The 20982-nt window shown below is 54.5% G+C and overlaps 1 protein-coding gene across 1 annotated transcript; it reads left to right on the forward strand.

Annotated features, from left to right (window-relative positions):
* Positions 1-953: 953 nt before the first annotated feature.
* LOC116956068 (cysteine and histidine-rich domain-containing protein 1-like) lies at positions 954-20778 on the forward strand. The gene is made up of 13 exons (XM_076053958.1): positions 954-1047; positions 1354-1742; positions 2639-2688; positions 3663-3719; positions 4233-4426; positions 6488-6594; positions 8219-8283; positions 9953-10026; positions 11417-11522; positions 16971-17090; positions 17841-17903; positions 18417-18572; positions 19224-20778. The coding sequence occupies exons 2-13, from the start codon at positions 1679-1681 to the stop codon at positions 19686-19688; spliced, it is 1521 nt and encodes a 506-aa protein (XP_075910073.1). The 5' UTR covers positions 954-1047; positions 1354-1678; the 3' UTR covers positions 19689-20778.
* The last annotated feature ends 204 nt before the right edge of the window (positions 20779-20982 follow it).

Below are 20982 nucleotides of genomic sequence, written 5' to 3' on the forward strand. Positions count from 1 at the left end.
AGAGGCTCACTGAAATCCAGAGACACATTAAGACCCATAGACACATTGAGACCCATAGAGGCTCACTGAAATCCAGAGGCACATTGAGACCCATAGATACTCACTGAAATCCAGAGACACATTGAGACCCATAGACACATTGAGACCCATAGAGGCTCACTGAAATCCAGAGACACATTGAGACCCATAGAGGCTCACTGAAATCCAGAGACACATTGAGACCCATAGAGGCTCACTGAAATCCAGAGACACATTGAGACCCATAGAGGCTCGCTGAAATCTAGAGACACATTGAGACCCATAGACACATTGAGACCCATAGAGGCTCACTGAAATCCAGAGACACATTGAGACCCATAGAGGCTCACTGAAATCCAGAGACACATTGAGACCCATAGAGGCTCACTGAAATCCAGAGACACATTGAGACCCATAGAGGCTCACTGAAATCCAGAGACACATTGAAACCCATAGAGGCTCACTGAAATCCAGAGACACATTGAGACCCATAGACACATTGAGACCCATAGATGCTCACTGAAATCTAGAGACACATTGAGACCCATAGATGCTCACTGAAATCCAGAGGCACATTGAGACCCATAGAGGCCCACTGAAATCTAGAGACACATTGAGACCCATAGAGGCTCGCTGAAATCCAGAGACACATTGAGACCCATAGAGGCTCGCTGAAATCCAGAGACACATTGAGACCTGAAGAGAGGCACACTAAGGTAGACATGGGGAAGGTAAAAAAATCACTTCTAAAAAATATAAACTAAAACTCTCTTACCAGGTAAAGCCCACTTGAGATATCAGCTTCATGAAAGTCTCCTGCACGGTATCCACGCCGCAGCCCGCCTGCCCGCCCGCTGGTGTCCCGTTGCAATGGGCCGCGTCTATATTTAGGGTGGGAGTCGCCGCCTCCGCTCCCTTATATAGAGCAGCAGTGCTCGCACGGAGAGCCACACGCTCCTCCGTCCACTGCCTACCGCTGTTCACCAGCTTGCTCGCTCACCCGCTGTTCACCAGCTCGCTCGTAACCAGGTCACTCACCCGCTGCTCACCAACTCACTTGCTCGCTCGTAACGAGGTCACTCACCCGCTGTTCACCAGCTCGCTCGCTCACTCGTAACGAGGTCACTCACCCGCTGCTCACCAACTCACTCGCTCACTCGTAACGAGGTCACTCACCCGCTGCTCACCAACTCACTCGCTCACTCGTAACGAGGTCACTCACCCATTGCTCACCAACTCACTCGCTCACTCGTAACGAGATCACTCACCCGCTGCTCACCAAATCACTCGCTCACTCATGCTGTGCGTGGTTTTTTTTGTCGATATCATGGACAGGTCATCGCAAACCCACGGTGTCTTGTGGAGTTTGCTGGAGTTCGCTGGAGTCTGGTGGAGTCTGGTGGAGTTTGCTGGAGTTTGCTGGAGTCTGGTGGAGTTCGCTGGAGTCTGGTGGAGTTCGCTGGAGTTCGGTGGAGTTTGCTGGAGTCTGCTGGAGTCTGCTGGAGTTCGCTGGAGTTTTCTGGAGTTTGGTGGAGTTTGCTCAAGTTCGGTAGAGTCTGGTGGAGTTTGCTGGAGTTTGGTAGAGTTCGCTGGAGTCTGCTGGAGTCTGGTGGAGTTTGCTCAAGTTCGGTGGCGTGGGTGAGATCAGCAGCTTCTCTCCATGGCGTCCCAGTGCTACAACAGGGGCTGCGGAAAGACGTTTGAACCATCAGAGAATGGAGAGGGTGAGCGAGCGAGCGGGTAAATGGGTCCATGAGTGGGTGTACAAGTGAGTGGACGGGTGGACGAGTTGGCCAGTAAGTGGGCGAGTGGGTGAGTGAGTGGACGGGTGGGCGAGTTGGCCGGTAAGTGGACGAGTGGCTGGGTGGGTGAGTGAGTGGACGGGTGGGCGAGTTGGCCGGTAAGTGCGCGAGTGGCTGAGTGGGTGAGTGAGTGGACGGGTGGGTGAGTTGGCCAGCAAGTGGGTGAGTTGGTGAGTGGATGAGTGAGTGGGGGTGGGTAAGCGAATGGATGAGTGATTGAACGATTGGGTGAGTGACTCTGAATGATTATTTAGTGAATGAGTGAGAGCGAGTTGGATGAGTGGGTGAGTGAGTGGACGGGTGAGCGAGTTGGCCGGTAAGTAGACGAGTGGCTGTGTGAGTGAGTGAGTGGACGGGTGGGTGAGTTGGCCGGTAACTGGGTGAGTTGGTGAGTGGCGGTGGGTAAGTGACTGGATGAGTGATTGAACGATTGGGTGAGTGACTGAATGATGATTTAGTGAGTGAGTGAGAGCGAATTGGATGAGTGTGTGAGTGAACTGTGTGCAGTTTGTTGGTGATGGATGCACGTACAGTATTCACACACACACTATGCACCAGGGGTGGCCAACCTATCACAGACCATGAGCCAAAAGGTACCCATGAGGTCTGCAAAGAGCCATGTGTGTATATATCTATAAGTGTGTATATATTGACGGTTTTCGGCACAGCACGGGAGACATTCATCATTCTTTGCTGCTACTGCGATAGCGCGTTCTACGTTACGCCCCTTCGAAAGAGCCTCATGTGGCTAAAGGAGACGCCGTGTGACGTTGGTCCAGAGACCTCACCTGTGCGCGCCCGTGTGTCCCTGTTCCCAGGTGCGTGCTCGTACCACCCCGGCAGAGCCATCTTCCACGACGCCTTGAAGGTACTGCCCTCCCAATCGTTCTCTCCCTCGTTCTCTCGCTCGTTCGCCCGTTCGTTCGGCACCGGCCGCTCCGCACCGCTACACACTCACTCACGCTCACACGCCTGTCGACCACGTGCAGCGACTTGGGCATTTCGACCGGTGTGAGGGTGGTGGTGGTGGTGGTTGTGACGAGGCCCGCAGAGATGGAGGGAGGCCTTCATCCAGCAGTGTATGAGAATTAAAATATGTATTCTGGAAATATACGATGATCCATGAAGATATTTTTGTCACAGATGTGACAGTAATGGGGGCACGAGGTCAGAAAGTTACTACAACAACAACAACAAACAACACAGACAACACGATAGGAGTGCAGAGTATAGGAAAGGTAAACAAATGGCTAATAATAAATATAACTTCAAATTGCACAAGCACACCAATTCCCAAGCTTGGGCAAGGCAGCAAAACAACAGCAAGAAGAGTCCCAGACCACACCAAGACAACAACAATAGGGATTGCACATTACAATGAAACTGTCGATACACGTAAGGATGAAAGTTACAAATCACATTTGCGACCTCATTCATCTTCTGCTTCGGGACATATTTTTTTCGTGAAGGAAGATTTACGATTTTAAGGGAGGAAACGAGGTTGTTCCAAGACCATTGCCGCTGCAGCTGCCGCCGATGCTGCTGCCGCTGATGCTGCTGATGCTGCCGCTGCAGCTGCCACTGATGATGCTGCTGCTGATGTCACTGATGATGTTGCTGCTGATGTCACTGGTGATGCTGCTGCTGATGTCACTGATGATGCTGCTGCTAATGCTGCTGATGCTGCTGCTGATGCTGCTGCCGATGTTACTGATGATGCTGCTGCTGATGTCACTGATGATGTTGCTGCTGATGTCACTGATGATGATGATGCTGATGCTGATGTCACTGCTGATGTCACTGATGCTGCTGCTGCTGCTGCCGCCGCTGTGTGTGTGTCAGGGCTGGTCGTGCTGCAAGAAGAGAACCTGCGACTTCTCCGAGTTCCTCGGCATCCCCGTGAGTCCCCGGAGCATCGTCGCGGACACCCGCGGGGTTCACAGTGGCCGTGTCGAGGCCGCCGAGCCAGAGCCGCCGATTCAGGGCCGCCGATTCAGGGCTGCCGATTCAGGGCTGCCGATTCAGGGCCGCCGAGCCAGGGCCGCCGAGTCAGGGCCGCCGAGCTCCCCTGGGGTTTTCGATCCCCTGGGTCTGGGTGTCGTGAATCTCAGCGGGTTCACAGTGGCCGTGTCACACACAGCCCACTGTCGAGCAAATGAATTGAATCCGATGTTGCTTTACTCGGTCCAAGATGACGACGATGACGATGGCGACGACGACGATGACAATGATGACGACAATGATGGTGACGGTAATAACGATGATGATGATGAGAGCAACTAACAGCTATGCTTATAATGATGATGGTGGTGATGAAGGTGACTATGATGATGATAATGACGATGATGATGATAATGACAATCGTGACAACGACGACGACGATAACGATGGCGATCGCCGCGTCTCCACCAGGGCTGTACGCGCGGCCGCCACAGCTCGGAGAAGCCGGTGGAGGAGGCTAAGGAGGAGGAGGAGGCGGCGAGGGACGGAGCGGAGGTGACCGGGCGGGGCGGAGAGTCCGCCGAGTCGACGTCGATGCCCGCCCCGAGGAAGGAGCTGATTTTCCGCGGCCCCCCTCCGGCCAAGAACAAGGCCCCCCGCCCCAGGTTCGTTCGCTTGGTTTCAATCCCCTTCATCGCCCGCAGGACGCGAGGCCGCAATGAGTTTCCCTCTTTGCGGCCTTACCCTTGGCAACATGGGGAGCCTCGTCCCAACAGAGGTCGACCGCCGCTACCACCGGCTCCTCCTTCACGGTCTGGCGCCGAGTGGCCACGGCTCTCCCAGAGTTTCCTTTTGCCCGGCGATGTTCATCTTGGGGGTGTCCGGGACGCCCCTGGTCCATTCCCGAGAACGTGTCGGAGCTGTCCTGAGTGTCGCGTGATATTATGACGAACCAGGTCGTCTTGTGCGGTCCGGTGTCGTGGATTTTGCTTGGCCAGAAGATGCAGCTGCAGATTCTCCCGAGGCGTCTGTTACGGAACGACTCGCGTACCCTCTGTCGTGTCGCGCTTGACGACGCGACAACTCTCCGAGGCGTACAACAACAGCACCGATTTAACGTTGCTGTTACACAGCTCTGCCAGGTCAAGGCCCACTGATCTGTGTGTAACCCTTTTGTCAGAAGCGACCTGGCCATCACAAATGGTAGCAGCTCAACGAAAGTGGCGGCTTGTCATCATCATCATCATCACGTGGAATTTAGGGCAGCAGCCTCTAAAACGCGCGCTGACGTTGATTCTAAATGTGAAGGGGAGAAAAAAAGGAGGACCCAGAGACAAATCCACACGGTACCACGGAGAGAGAGAGAGAGACACAAACTCCAAATATACAGCAGCAGTAGCAGCAGTAGCAGCAGGCGAGGTAGTTAACATCTCCTATCCACCGTGGTGGTGATGATGAGAGACAGAGAGAGACGCTGCAAACTCCAAATACACAGCAGCAGCAGCAGGCGCCGGGGTCGGGATTGAACCACAACCTCCTTGTACACCAGGCGAGGTCGTTAACATCTCCTATCCACCGTGGTGGTGATGATGAGAGAAAGAAAGAGAGACACGTAGACTCCAAATATACAGCAGCAGGCGTCAGGGTCCGGGATCGAGGCGAGGTAGTTAACATCTCGCCCACGTGGGTGGTGGTGGTGGGGGGAACCTGCAGAACTAGCACGGGTGTAGCGCCTCTAGTGGCTCAAGGAAACCCCAAAGTAGGCCCCAGGATCAGAATGTGTATGAATGCTGGGGGAATCCGATGTGCTTTAAAGCTCATCGGATTTTCCACGGATGTCCAAGTGGCCCAAGGAGCCCAGAAATCTGTGGATGAATCCAACTGGATGCCCGGACGTCAGCGCTAACATCGAGGGTCCTGGTCGTTGTTGTTGTTGTTACCATTGATGTTACCGTTGATGTTGTTACCGTTGATGTTGTTGTTATTAGCGTTGTTGTTACCGTTGTGCGTGTGGGTGGGTGGAGGTTTATCTTTGTCATTGCCCCAGGGTACACCTCTCCTGGCACAAGCGCCCGCGGTGACGTCACCGCCGCTGAGTGGCGAACGGCGGTGGCGGCTGTTGCTGCTGCTGTTGTGCGCGGGAGCGGTAGCGCAGCGTTTAGCGCTACGCTGCGATCACCGGTGACCCGGCGACCCTGGTCCTGGGCCTGCCCTAGGTCGACTCGGTCTCACAAGAGTAGCTGGTGCGGTGTGTAAACATCGCCACTGGGGAGACAAAGGCGGCCAGGCGGTGGCACTAGCCACCCACCCCCTCGTGTGCTGTTCCGGCCTTCACAGGTGCTGCTCGCTAACAGCACTTGCCCCAACAGTCTGCTAAGGCTACACGGGGGATCTTTATCTTTGTGCGCCCGAGATGTGTGGTGCGGGTATTTTATTCCATCAAATTCTCCAGCCCCCCCCCCCCCCCACTCGACTCCCCCATGAGTCGTGGGATGGTTGCGGGAGGAGTCTCCATGCCTATCCAGAGTGGTCCTGGGCCTCCCCTAGGTCGACCCAGCCGTAAATTAGTGCTTGGAGCGGGACGCAAAGGCGGGCGGACGGATGGACGGACGGGCTGTGCCCGGCACCTTGGTAGACGCTCCCTCGCAGCACGGCACTCGCCCCGACGACCCCCCGCGGTGGCCTAACACGTGGGATGGGGGGGGAACGTTTGTCCGTGCGCGCAGCGGGGACGCCCCTCTCAGCGCCCTCCCCGTCGCCGTCTCCGCGTCCCTGCGGCGGGCGCTGCAGGAGGCCGGCGACGCTCGCGCCGCTGCGGCCCACGCCACCAACGGTGAGGCCGGGGTCACGGGGTCACGGGGTCACGGGCTGACGCTCACGGTGGGGGGGGGGGGGGGGTGGGGGACTTGATGATGCCTTGCCAAGGGCATCCAGTCGGCGTTTGAACATCTTAAGACCTCCTTTGTTATTGCCAGGAAGGGTTAGGGCCTTTTTTTTCTGCACGATCCAAGCGCCGGCTCGCACTGCCGGGAAATCGTGTTGGTGCGGCATCTCCCGGCTTGACGCGGGACGACGCAGTCGGGTGTTCGTGCCCACTGCTGCGCGTTTCCTTGCTCTGCTTCTCTATTTGTTTTGCATCTCATCATTTTGGTGGCCCCACCTCCCCCAGGGGTCACCCATGCGAATGTAGTGGGTAATCAACTGGAGGAAGCTTGCTTGAGGCAGCACGTTTATTACAACTTATGAAACTACAATTCAAAGTGGTAACGGCCCCTTCCACCCGATGTCCTACGTAGCCGGCTCGCTCGCCTCTTCGGCTATCACTGCGCCTACACTGCCGGGGGCTTGAGTCTTCTCTCAAGCCTTCGCTGGTTATAAGCTCGGAGCTTGACTGGTACAGCTCAAGCCTCACCCTAGCCAGGGGGTTCGGCTTTGCCCACAGGGCTATTCTCTCTTCAGGGCTCCAGGTCGATCTTCAGTCTTCAGCCGGACGACACTGAGCCCAGCCGTTCAGGGCCCTGCCTTATATACCGGGTCCCGGCTCACTCCGCCCCTGGCCACGCCTCCATTATAGAACCTTCTCGAAGGCCCTGGAGAATGACCTCATCTCCCAGCCCCCTTCCGGGGGGCTGAGGTCCCAACCGTTGGTCCCGATGCTCCCCCCAGGGATTGCCGGAGGGCCAACTGCCCATCATCACTCTTGGGCAGGTCCGGCCTCCCTTCTGCTCTCTACTGGCCTGAGCTGGTACTGCCGGCTATGAGTAGTGGCGATCGTGGCCACTACACAAACGAGACTCTCGTGATGGTCCCTTCTTGCGTTCTCTCGCCTGGTTAAAGAAACTCGACCTGAACTCAACTCGCTCGCTCGCTCATCAGCCCACTCCGCCATTTACCCACTCGCCCACCATCTCGCTCACCATCTTCATATGCCCATTCACCCGTTCGCTCACCCGCTCGCTCACCCGTTCGCTTACCCAATCGCCACTCATTCATCAACTTACCCACTCATTCACCAACTCACACACTTATTCACTCAGTCTTTCACCAATTTATTCACTCGGTCATTCACCCACTCATTCACCAACTCACCCACTCATTCACTCAATCACTCACCCACCCACTCACCCACTCATTCATCAACTCGCCCACTTATTCACTCATTCATTCACCCACTCTGCCACCCACCCACTCACCCACCAACTCACCCACTCATTCACTCAATCACTCACTCACTCACTCACCCACCCACTCATTCACCAACTCGCCCACTCATTCGCTCAGTCATTCACTCAACCATTCACCCACTCACTCACTAAATTACCAACTCGCCCACCCACTCACTCACCCACTCACACATTCACCCACTCACTCACCCACCAACTCACCCAATTATTCATTCACTCACCCGCCCTCGATTACGCCAAATCGGCCTGAAGTTTGACCTTGACGCTCTGTAGGCGACAGTGGCGTGGCCACGCTCGTGAAGGTCGGAACGTCCTGCAAGAACGGCGGCTGCAAAGCGGTGAGCCACTAATATTAATTATTTATTATTCGTGATTTAACTAATAAACATCCACGACGTTAGTTCCGGTCCATCAGGTGCCCACCGAGCTGCATTGCATTCCGGTTGCCGGGCGAATGTGTTGCAAGTTCAACGCTCGTCGCACGCACAAAGCGCTTGCCACAAATGATCTCGTCAGGAGGCATTAACCACCGTCGCGCGAACTCCGCTCGCCCTCGCAGCAGCGGCAGCAGCAGCAGCAGCAGCAGCGGCGGCGGCTTTTTTCTAACCGTCGAACAAAGAAGGCGGTCACCGCATCATCATCGCGCTGCGCTTTCAGACGCGCTTCTGCGGCCGTCTGGAACGCTCTTCTTTCCGATATTTAGGAAGCCACTGGAGCTATGCACCTTTTTAAATCGTCACCTAGATTGACAAACTCCTTTTCTTTAGAACCGATGTTTCTGTTTAGCGTCGTTGGCCTTCCTGCACACCTCCCGACTAGCACGGTTGGCTACATAACGGTGCGAAAGGATTTCAACGCAGCGTACGTACATTGGCACCCGCAGACTCGCATAGGCACAAAGACAGAAACCCACAGACTCGTAGAGACCCACAGACTCGCTAAGATTGACGAAGTAATTTGTTTAGAACTGCTCTTCGTGCTTAGTTTGTTATCCTTCAGGCGCACCTTTGATTTAGCGCGGGTTGGCTACGTACGGTGCGAAAGAAGTTCAACACACGTACGTACGTACGTACAGACACGGCAGCATCATCGTCGTTGTTCTTGCAAATGAAGGAGGCACCACGGACGAGCGGGGAGGCAGTGGCCGCCGCTCCTGACAGTTGCCAAAGCTCTGCAGTCCTCTATATAGTGTAGTTCATAATAAAGGCTTTTGGGTTGTATTGCGTTGGTGTAAATGTGTCGTGACCCTCCACCACCCGACACAGCAAGTAAGGGTTTTGTCACGTAAACGAAACGCGCCAATTAGTTCACTACTTCAGCCCACCGGTGTGTTGGAGAGTAAATCCACAACATTTACAACCCGAGTGGTACGACGTTTCGCTGGTAATTACATCCGGCATTTATACTTACGAGATCTAACCCAAAAAAAACCTTTATTATGAATAATATTGGTGACGAAAGCCGACGTGTTAAACTGTATTACGTATATTCTTGGTTCTTTCGGTAAAGTCACGTAGAAGGGAAACAATAAAATAATAATAAAATAAATATTTAACTATTCAACGATATATTACGTATGTTTTCAGCCAATTAATAACGAGTGTTTGGAGATCGACCAGGGCTAGAGCTAGCAGGGGTTACCCCCCTAACTCTACACACACGCACAAGAGACAAAGATCCCCCGTATGGCCTTCAACAGGTTGTTGGGGCAAGTGCTGCTAGCGAATGTAGCGACTATGAAGGTAGGAACGGCACATGAGGGGGTGGTCAGCACCACGCCCAGCTGCCTTTGTCTCCTCAGTGCTGATGTTAACACACCGCGCCAGGTACTCATGTAAGGCCGAGTCGACCTAGGGGAGGCCCAGGACCGGTACGGATAATCGTCACTTTTGCGGTGGCCGTGAGTGGGAATCGCGCTAACTACTCCGCCACCACTCCCCACCCACAGACGCACGCACGCTCGGAGAGGGAGTTGTAATGAATGGCGCGGGTTGCCGTTTGTTGCAGACGTACAGAGACGGCGCATCGTCCAACACGGAGCCGTGCATTCACCACCCCGGGGTGCCGGTTTTCCACGAGGGGTGAGCACTCACCCCGACGACTCACCCCGACCACTCGCCCCATGTGGCTGCTGCTGCCTTCCCGCTCCTCGTCTTTGGTTCCTCCTGGCGCCTCTGATTTGTGTCCCCCTCTCTCTCTCTCCGAGTGTAAACTAAAACTATAAACTGCTGTTTGTATCTTACCAGCTAAGGCACACTGAGCTCTGTGGCTCTTCTTCAGAAGCGACCTGCCTATCGCAAATGATAGGTCAACGAAGTGGGCTCATCATCATCACGTGGAAATGTATAGCAGCTAAATACTCTAAACGCGTGGTGATGTTGATGCTAAACACGGAGGGAAAAACCAGAGCACCCGGAGAAAAATCCACGGGGAGAGAGACACGCAAACTCTAAATATACAGCAGTAGGCGTCAGGGTCGGGATCAAACCCACGAACTTCTGTATACCAGACGAGGGAGTCAACATCTCTTAGCCACTGTGATGATGATGAGAGAGAGACACGCAAACTCTAAATATACAGCAGTAGGCGTCAGGGTCGGGATCGAACCCACAACCTCCTGTACACCAGGCGAGGTAGTCAACATCTCCTGGCCACTGCGGCGCCCCAGATTCGTCCTCTCTCCGTCTCTTCACGAGAGTGAGCGGACACTGAGAATCATCATCATCATCATGCGGTGCTCCGAGAATTTTTATTTAAGAATCAGAATCTGTATTTAGACTGCGGTAGGAATCCGATGAGCTGTAAAGCTCTTTTTTTGACTGATGTCCAGTCTATGTGTGTGAGTCTGTGTATGAGTCTGTGTGTGTGTGTCTCTGTGTGTCTGTGTCTATGTGTGTGTCTCTGTGTGTCTGTGTCTATGTGTGTGTCTCTATGTGTCTGTGTCTATGTGTGTGTCTCTGTGTGTCTATGTCTGTGTGTCTATGTCTGTGTGTCTATGTCTGTGTGTCTATGTGTGTGTGTCTATGTGTGTGTGTCTATGTGTGTGTGTCTCTGTGTGTGTCTCTGTGTGGCTCTGTGTGTCTATGTGTGTGTGTGTCTCTGTGTGTGTCTGTGTCTCTGTGTGTGTGTCTCTGTGTGTGTGTCTCTGTGTGTATGCCTGTGTGTGCGCCCTTTGTGAGCGGTAGTGTAGCAGTTAGCGCTACGAAACCCGGCGACCCGGCTTCGATTCCCGCTCGTGGCCAACACCAGTGACGATTATCTGAACCGGTCCTGGGCCTCCCCTTAGTCGACTCAGCCTGAAATGAGTACCTGGTGCGGTGTGTGAACATCGCCACTGGGGAGACAAAGGCGGCTGGGCGGGCGTGGTGCCGGCCACCCACCCCCTCGTGCGCCGTGCCGGCCTTGGTCGCTAACAGCACTTGCCCCAGCGGTCTGTTAGGTGCTACACGGGGGACCTTTGTCTGTGTGCAGCATGAAGTTCTGGTCGTGCTGCGAGCGGCGCACGACGGAGTTCTCCAGCTTCCTGGCACAAGTCGGGTGCAGCCACGGCAGCCACCGCTGGGCCGACTCCACACAGGTGTGGGACACACACACACACACACGCTCGCATCACACACACACGCACACGCTCGCATCACACACACACACACACGCTCACACGCGCGCACACGCACACGCCCGCACACGCTCGCACACGCACACGCTCGCACACGCTCGCATCACACACGCACACACACGCTCACACACGCTCGCATCACACACACACGCTCACACACGCTCGCACACGCTCACACACTCGCACACACTCGCACACACACGCACCCGCTCGCACACGCACACGCTCGCACACACACATACTCACACGCTCGCACACGCTCGCACACACACATACTCACACGCTCGCACACACACACACTCACACGCTCGCACACGCACACACGCACACGCTCGCGCACACGCACACACGCACACGCTCGCGCACACACACACACGCGCACACACGCACACACACGCTCGCACACGCTCGCACACACACATACTCACACGCTCGCACACACACACACTCACACGCTCGCACACGCACACACGCACACGCTCGCGCACACACACACACGCGCACACACGCACACACACGCACACACACGCTCGCACACGCTCTCGCACACACGCACACACACGCTCGCACACGCTCTCGCACACACGCACACGCTCGCACACACTCACACGCACACACTCGCACACACACGCACACGCTCGCACACACACGCACACACACGCACACGCTCGCACACACACGCACACGCTCGTACACACGCACGCACGCGCTCGCACACGTGCTCGCACACGCTCACACACGCACACACACACACGCACACACACACACTTGAACTCATACTTGCACACACATGCGCGCACGCACAATCCCATGCACACACACATGCTGTGTGTGTGTAACGCTGGCTGTCCGCGTGTGTGTAATGCTGGCTGTGCATGTGTGTAACGCTGTCTGTCTGTGTGTGTGTAACGCTGTGTCTGTGTGCGTGTGTAACGCTGTGTATGTGTGTAATGCTCTGTCTGTCTGTGTGTAATGCTATGTGTGTGTGTAACGTTGTGTCTGTGTGTGTGTAACGCTGTGCGCGTGTGTGTAATGCTGTCTGTGTGTGTGTGTAACGCTATGTGTGTGTGTAACGCTGTCTCTGTCTGTGTGTGTGTAACGCTGTGTCTGTGTGTGTGTAACGCTGTGCGCGTGTGTGTAATGCTGTCTGTGTGTGTGTGTAACGCTATGTGTGTGTGTAACGCTATGTGTGTGTGTAACGCCGTGTCTGTGTGTGTGTAACGCTATGTGTGTGTGTAACGCTGTGTCTGTGTGTGTGTAACGCTGTGCGCGTGTGTGTAATGCTGTCTGTGTGTGTGTGTAACGCTATGTGTGTGTGTAACGCTGTGTTTGTGTGTGTGTAACGCTATGTGTGTGTGTAACGCTGTGTTTGTGTGTGTGTAACGCTGTGTTTGTGTGTGTGTAACGCTATGTGTGTGTGTAACGCTATGTGTGTGTGTAACGCCGTGTCTGTGTGTGTGTAACGCTATGTGTGTGTGTAACGCTGTGTCTGTGTGTGTGTAATGCTGTCTGTGCGTGTGTGTAACGCTGTCTGTGTGTGTGTAACGCTATGTGTGTGTGTAACGCTGTCTCTGTCTGTGTGTGTGTAACGCTGTGTCTGTGTGTGTGTAACGCTGTGCGCGTGTGTGTGTAACGCTGTGCGCGTGTGTGTAATGCTGTCTGTGTGTGTGTGTAACGCTATGTGTGTGTGTAACGCTATGTGTGTGTGTAACGCCGTGTCTGTGTGTGTGTAACGCTATGTGTGTGTGTAACGCTGTGTCTGTGTGTGTGTAACGCTGTGCGCGTGTGTGTAATGCTGTCTGTGTGTGTGTGTAACGCTATGTGTGTGTGTAACGCTGTGTTTGTGTGTGTGTAACGCTGTGTTTGTGTGTGTGTAACGCTATGTGTGTGTGTAACGCTATGTGTGTGTGTAACGCCGTGTCTGTGTGTGTGTAACGCTATGTGTGTGTGTAACGCTGTGTCTGTGTGTGTGTAATGCTGTCTGTGCGTGTGTGTAACGCTGTCTGTGTGTGTGTGTAACGCTATGTGTGTGTGTAACGCTGTCTCTGTCTGTGTGTGTGTAACGCTGTGTCTGTGTGTGTGTAACGCTGTGCGCGTGTGTGTAATGCTGTCTGTGTGTGTGTGTAACGCTATGTGTGTGTGTAACGCTGTGTTTGTGTGTGTGTAACGCTGTGTTTGTGTGTGTGTAACGCTATGTGTGTGTAACGCTATGTGTGTGTGTAACGCCGTGTCTGTGTGTGTAACGCTATGTGTGTGTGTAACGCTGTGTCTGTGTGTGTGTAATGCTGTCTGTGCGTGTGTGTAACGCTGTCTGTGTGTGTGTGTAACGCTATGTGTGTGTGTAACGCTGTCTCTGTCTGTGTGTGTGTAACGCTGTGTCTGTGTGTGTGTAACGCTGTGCGCGTGTGTGTAATGCTGTCTGTGTGTGTGTGTAATGCTATGTGTGTGTGTAACGCTGTGTCTGTGTGTGTGTAACGCTATGTGTGTGTGTAACGCTGTGTCTGTGTGTGTGTAACGCTGTGCGCGTGTGTGTAATGCTGTCTGTGTGTGTGTGTAACGCTATGTGTGTGTGTAACGCTGTGTTTGTGTGTGTGTAACGCTGTGTTTGTGTGTGTGTAACGCTATGTGTGTGTGTAACGCTATGTGTGTGTGTAACGCCGTGTCTGTGTGTGTGTAACGCTATGTGTGTGTGTAACGCTGTGTCTGTGTGTGTGTAATGCTGTCTGTGCGTGTGTGTAACGCTGTCTGTGTGTGTGTGTAACGCTATGTGTGTGTGTAACGCTGTCTCTGTCTGTGTGTGTGTAACGCTGTGTCTGTGTGTGTGTAACGCTGTGTCTGTGTGTGTGTAACGCTGTGCGCGTGTGTGTAATGCTGTCTGTGTGTGTGTGTAATGCTATGTGTGTGTGTAACGCTGTGTCTGTGTGTGTGTAACGCTATGTGTGTGTGTAACGCTGTGTCTGTGTGTGTGTAACGCTGTGCGCGTGTGTGTAATGCTGTCTGTGTGTGTGTGTAACGCTATGTGTGTGTGTAACGCTGTGTTTGTGTGTGTGTAACGCTGTGTTTGTGTGTGTGTAACGCTATGTGTGTGTGTAACGCTATGTGTGTGTGTAACGCCGTGTGTGTGTGTAACGCTATGTGTGTGTGTGTGTAACGCTATGTGTGTGTGTGTGTAACGCTGTGTCTGTGTGTGTGTAATGCTGTCTGTGCGTGTGTGTAACGCTGTCTGTGTGTGTGTGTAACGCTATGTGTGTGTGTAACGCTGTCTCTGTCTGTGTGTGTGTAACGCTGTGTCTGTGTGTGTGTAACGCTGTGCGCGTGTGTGTGTAACGCTGTGCGCGTGTGTGTAATGCTGTCTGTGTGTGTGTGTAACGCTATGTGTGTGTGTAACGCTATGTGTGTGTGTAACGCTATGTGTGTGTGTAACGCCGTGTCTGTGTGTGTGTAACGCCATGTGTGTGTGTAACGCTGTGTCTGTGTGTGTGTAACGCTGTGCGCGTGTGTGTAATGCTGTCTGTGTGTGTGTGTAACGCTATGTGTGTGTGTAACGCTGTGTTTGTGTGTGTGTAACGCTGTGTTTGTGTGTGTGTAACGCTATGTGTGTGTGTAACGCTATGTGTGTGTGTAACGCCGTGTCTGTGTGTGTGTAACGCTATGTGTGTGTGTAACGCTGTGTCTGTGTGTGTGTAATGCTGTCTGTGCGTGTGTGTAACGCTGTCTGTGTGTGTGTGTAACGCTATGTGTGTGTGTAACGCTATGTGTGTGTGTAACGCTGTCTCTGTCTGTGTGTGTGTAACGCTGTGTCTGTGTGTGTGTAACGCTGTGCGCGTGTGTGTAATGCTGTCTGTGTGTGTGTGTAACGCTATGTGTGTGTGTAACGCTGTGTTTGTGTGTGTGTAACGCTGTGTTTGTGTGTGTGTAACGCTATGTGTGTGTGTAACGCCGTGTCTGTGTGTGTGTAACGCTATGTGTGTGTGTAACGCTGTGTCTGTGTGTGTGTAATGCTGTCTGTGCGTGTGTGTAACGCTGTCTGTGTGTGTGTGTAACGCTATGTGTGTGTGTAACGCTGTCTCTGTCTGTGTGTGTGTAACGCTGTGTCTGTGTGTGTGTAACGCTGTGTCTGTGTGTGTGTAACGCTGTGCGCGTGTGTGTAATGCTGTCTGTGTGTGTGTGTAACGCTATGTGTGTGTGTAACGCTATGTGTGTGTGTAACGCCGTGTCTGTGTGTGTGTAACGCTATGTGTGTGTGTAACGCTGTGTCTGTGTGTGTGTAACGCTGTGCGCGTGTGTGTAATGCTGTCTGTGTGTGTGTGTAACGCTATGTGTGTGTGTAACGCTGTGTTTGTGTGTGTGTAACGCTGTGTTTGTGTGTGTGTAACGCTATGTGTGTGTGTAACGCTATGTGTGTGTGTAACGCTATGTGTGTGTGTAACGCCGTGTCTGTGTGTGTGTAACGCTATGTGTGTGTGTAACGCTGTGTCTGTGTGTGTGTAATGCTGTCTGTGCGTGTGTGTAACGCTGTCTGTGTGTGTGTGTAACGCTATGTGTGTGTGTAACGCTGTGTCTGTGTGTGTGTAACGCTGTGCGCGTGTGTGTAATGCTGTCTGTGTGTGTGTGTAATGCTATGTGTGTGTGTAACGCTGTGTCTGTGTGTGTGTAACGCTATGTGTGTGTGTAACGCTGTGCGCGTGTGTGTAATGCTGTCTGTGTGTGTGTGTAATGCTATGTGTGTGTGTAACGCTGTGTCTGTGTGTGTGTAACGCTATGTGTGTGTGTAACGCTGTGCGCGTGTGTGTAATGCTGTCTGTGTGTGTGTGTAATGCTATGTGTGTGTGTAACGCTGTGTCTGTGTGTGTGTAACGCTATGTGTGTGTGTAACGCTGTGCGCGTGTGTGTAATGCTGTCTGTGTGTGTGTGTAATGCTATGTGTGTGTGTAACGCTGTGTCTGTGTGTGTGTAACGCTATGTGTGTGTGTAACGCTGTGCGCGTGTGTGTAATGCTGTCTGTGTGTGTGTGTAATGCTATGTGTGTGTGTAACGCTGTGTCTGTGTGTGTGTAACGCTATGTGTGTGTGTAACGCTGTGCGCGTGTGTGTAATGCTGTCTGTGTGTGTGTGTAATGCTATGTGTGTGTGTAACGCTGTGTCTGTGTGTGTGTAACGCTATGTGTGTGTGTAACGCTGTGCGCGTGTGTGTAATGCTGTCTGTGTGTGTGTGTAATGCTATGTGTGTGTGTAACGCTGTGTCTGTGTGTGTGTAACGCTATGTGTGTGTGTAACGCTGTGCGCGTGTGTGTAATGCTGTCTGTGTGTGTGTGTAATGCTATGTGTGTGTGTAACGCTGTGTCTGTGTGTGTGTAACGCTATGTGTGTGTGTAATGCTGTCTGTGTGTGTGTGTAACGCCGCGTGCAGGAGAAGCGGTCTGCTGAGTGCCGTTTCGATTGGCACCAGACGGCTCGCGACGTGGTGCTGAGCATCTACGCACGCGACGCTCAGCCCCTTCTCTCCAGCGCACACGCCAACCCCACCACGGTGACGCACACACACAGGGACACGCGCAGAGACACGGAGAGAGACACGGGGAGAGATACGCGCAGAGACACGGGGAGAGACGTGGGGAGAGACACGGGGAGAGACACGGGGAGAGACACGGGGAGAGAGACACGGAGGGAGAGACACGTAGAGAGAGATACGGGGAGAGACACGGAGAGAGACACGGAGAGAGACACGGAGAGAGTCACGGAGAGAGAGACACGGAGAGAGAGACACGGAGAGAGAGACACGGGGAGAGAGATACGGAGAGAGAGACACGGAGAGAGAGACACGGAGAGAGAGACACGGAGAGAGAGACATGGGGAGAGAGATACGGAGAGAGTCACGGAGAGAGACACGGGGAGAGAGATACGGAGAGAGTCACGGAGAGAGTCACGGGGAGAGTCACGGGGAGAGACACGGAGAGAGAGACACGGAGAGAGAGACACGGAGAGTGAGACACGGGGAGAGAGATACGGAGAGAGTCACGGAGAGAGACACGGGGAGAGAGATACGGAGAGAGACACGCACATGCGGAAAGAGACATGAAGAGAGACACAGAGAGAGACACGGAGAGAGACATGGAGAGAGATGCACAGAGACACGGACGCAGTGAGAGAGACGCACACAGTGAGACGGAGAGAGATACTGAAACAAAGCTGCTTTGTGCACTTTTCAGATGTCCCAGTTTTGCGTTTGTCAGCCTGAGGTGATGGTGGCGTTTGGGGTCTGTCTGCTTCTGTCTGGCAGCTTGAGGTGACGTTGGTGTTTGACGAAGGCAAGAAGTTTGTGAGGAGGTTCCAGCTCTATGGGGTACGTTCTCCCCACTTGACACGAAGCACTGGAGGGCGACCACGGTGCTTCACCCACACGGCCTGCAGGCTGGCCTAGGGGCACCCACAGTGGCAGCTGTCCCCGTGCAGTAGTCTCACAGCAGGGGGCGATGTTGCTGTGTGGTCTGGCCTAGGGGCACCCCCAGTGGCAGCTGTCCCCGTGCAGTAGTCTCACAGCAGAGGGCGATGTGGCTTTGTGGTCTGGCCTAGGGGCACCCCCAGTGGCAGCTGTCCCCGTGCAGTAGTCTCACAGCAGGGGGCGATGTTGCTGTGTGGTCTGGCCTCGGGGCACCCCCAGTGGCAGCTGTCCCCGTGCAGTAGTCTCACAGCAGGGGGCGATGTTGCTGTGTGGTCTGGCCTAGGGGCACCCCCAGTGGCAGCTATCCCATAACGTGAGTCTGTCAGCAAGGGGGGTGATGTGGCTGCTCTGCTTGTCTTCCGAGATCCGAAGACCGTCGTTGCCGGGCCTCATTTTGTCGCCCTCCCGCCGCAGACGGTTGACATGGAGCACTGCACGATGGGAATGGCCCCCACCAAGGTGGAGGTGACTCTTCGCAAGGCCGAGGCCTACCACTGGGCCAACCTGGAGCACCCGTCCGCCAATCAGAGCGCCGCGGGGGCGGAGCAACCGTACAGTCGGACGCAGGTGGTAGGTGGCCGCAATCGCCGTCGGCGTCATCGGCATCATCGCTGCTACCGGCATCATAACCGCTGTGGCGGGCCGTTGCTACCAACGGTTGCCCCAAGCTCTGTGGTCCTCTGTGGGCTAAGAGGTTTCCACTTGCGTGTGATCGTGCGATGCGCGGGTTCCGGCAAAGCGCCTCTGTTCATTCCGAAACGAACAAAGCCTCTTGGAGTCATTTCTTTTAGCCTCTCCCCGCGACCGGAGCGAAGGGCGAGACACGTGGAGGCTCCCGAGCGAACGCCGCCGTAAGTCCAGCGGTGTCCCAAAGGTCGGTGGCCTTGTAAGCACGTGACGTCGGTGCGCAACTATGCGTGTTTACGGGGCAGGCCGATGGACGTGAACGTTGCTTTATTGGTGGTAAAACGGGAGCCTTGTCCCGTGATGTATTCGTGACACGGGTCGCCCGCCGCTCGAATCGCCCGCCTCGCTCAACACGGAACGGAGAGGCGGACGTTGACGAGTTGTCGATGAGCGGTGCGCGGAGAAGCACCGAGAGACGGGGAGAGGGAGCGCGTGGGGTTAGAGGACACACGGCAGGGTAGAGACGTCGCCACTATCGTATTGATTTTCATCCAGCAGTGGATAGACCTCGCTCGCGTCTCCTCCTCTCTGCAGGACATCGTGAAACCGGGTGGTGAGCCGGCCCGGGAACCGGCGGCGCCGGCCTGGGGGAACGCGGACGGTGAGAGGGAGCGCGACCGCCGTAACGACGGCGACGGTGAGAGGGACGACGACGACGGTGAGAGGGACGACGAAGAGAGCCTGGGCCTCTCCGACGACGACTACGACTCTGAGTGGGAGCGCGAGTTTGGGGAGGAGAACGGCGACGCGGCCCCCGAGGCATCCGAGGGGCCCACCGTGCCCACCGTGCCCACCGTGCCCACAGCGCCCACAGCGTCCACAGCGCCCACCGTGCCCACTGCACCGACACCACCCACCGCGCCCACACCACCCACACCACCCACACCGCCCACAGCACCGACACCACCCACCGTGCCCACCGTGCCCACCGCGTGGACCTACGACGGAGCTCCTGACCCCGAGGCCGACTTTAGCGAGCTCCCCGAACTCGAGGACTGATGAGGTCACGGGACGGAGGACAGCCGCGCGCGGAGTTCAGAGTTCGCGATCACGCCACGTGCCCTGCGGGAGCGAGGCGCCACGGCTCCGGGATTATTTACGCGAAAGTGTTTGGCAGCCTTAATAAGGCTCGGATGATTAGGCAGGACTGCCGTGAGTGTTTTGTTTTTGATTAACGTTCGTGGAAATGTTTATTTAGACCTGTTAAGGCCCCACTGAGCTATGGATCTCTTTTTCAGAAGCGACCTGGCTGTCGCAAAATGATAGCTCAACGAAAGTGGCTTGTCGCGTGAAAATTTGTAGCGGCCTAATACTCCCAACGCGTGATGTTGATTCTAAATGTGAAGGGGAAAAACCGTAGAAAAATCCATTCGACCACGGGGAGAGAGAAACATGGAAACTCCAAATATACAGCAGCAGGCATCGTCAGGGTTGGGATTGAACCCACGACCTCCTGTATACCAGGCGAGGTAGTTAACATCTCCTAGCCACCGTGATGCCCCGAAGTCTGAAGCGAGGGTAATGAGGCCCATTGCTACGTTGAGCTCCCTCAATATTGAATCGTGACCCCTGATAGTGGCTGCTAGAGCGGAGTGCTCGAAGTTGACGACGTTGTCTTGGTTGGAAGTTTCTGGCCGAGATCTTCGTTTAGTCGTATCTTAGCGTCATCTTAGTTTTGTCAGAACTTCGTTTAGACGTATCTTCGTTTGTGGTAATCTAGGGCTAGTATCAAACAGGTTTCGCCAAGGAAAATAACGACGCAAGATGAATTTAAAAATGAGCAGCGCTCATAACGGCGTGCAGCAAGAGGGACGCGACACGGCCACCAGCACCACCAGCACCACCCACCAGCACCACCAGCACCACCAGCACCAGGACCACCCACCACCCACCAGGACCACCCACCAGCACCACCAGCACCACCACCACGGAGGCTTGGCTCCGCTACGCTCAAAGGGAAAATACCCCCCCCCCCAGGCGACCCCCCTCCCCCCTCAGTTCAACACCTGGATCTGAACTCAGGCTCTCGGCGGTCGCGGCTCGGACGCCGGGTTTGAGCGTCTTAAATAAAAGTGTTGCATGTGCCATGCTTCAGCGACTGCGATGCAAATTCCCTGACACAAGACACGCAGTCTCACGTTTGTGTGACCAGGTGCGAGACCTCGGAAGATCGGGATGAGTCTTTTTTTTATTTTTACAATTTTTATTTTATCTGTGTATAGGCCCCCCACAGAGCTGCATCGCTCTTTTTCAGAAGCGACGTGGCCATCACAAATCATAGCGCCATGAAGTG

The sequence above is a fragment of the Petromyzon marinus genome, chromosome 63 (genome assembly GCF_048934315.1).
Source record: "Petromyzon marinus isolate PM22_M1 ecotype Great Lakes invasive population chromosome 63, UKy_Petmar_22M1.pri1.0, whole genome shotgun sequence".
In the NCBI taxonomy this organism is placed as follows: Eukaryota; Metazoa; Chordata; class Hyperoartia; order Petromyzontiformes; family Petromyzontidae; genus Petromyzon; species Petromyzon marinus.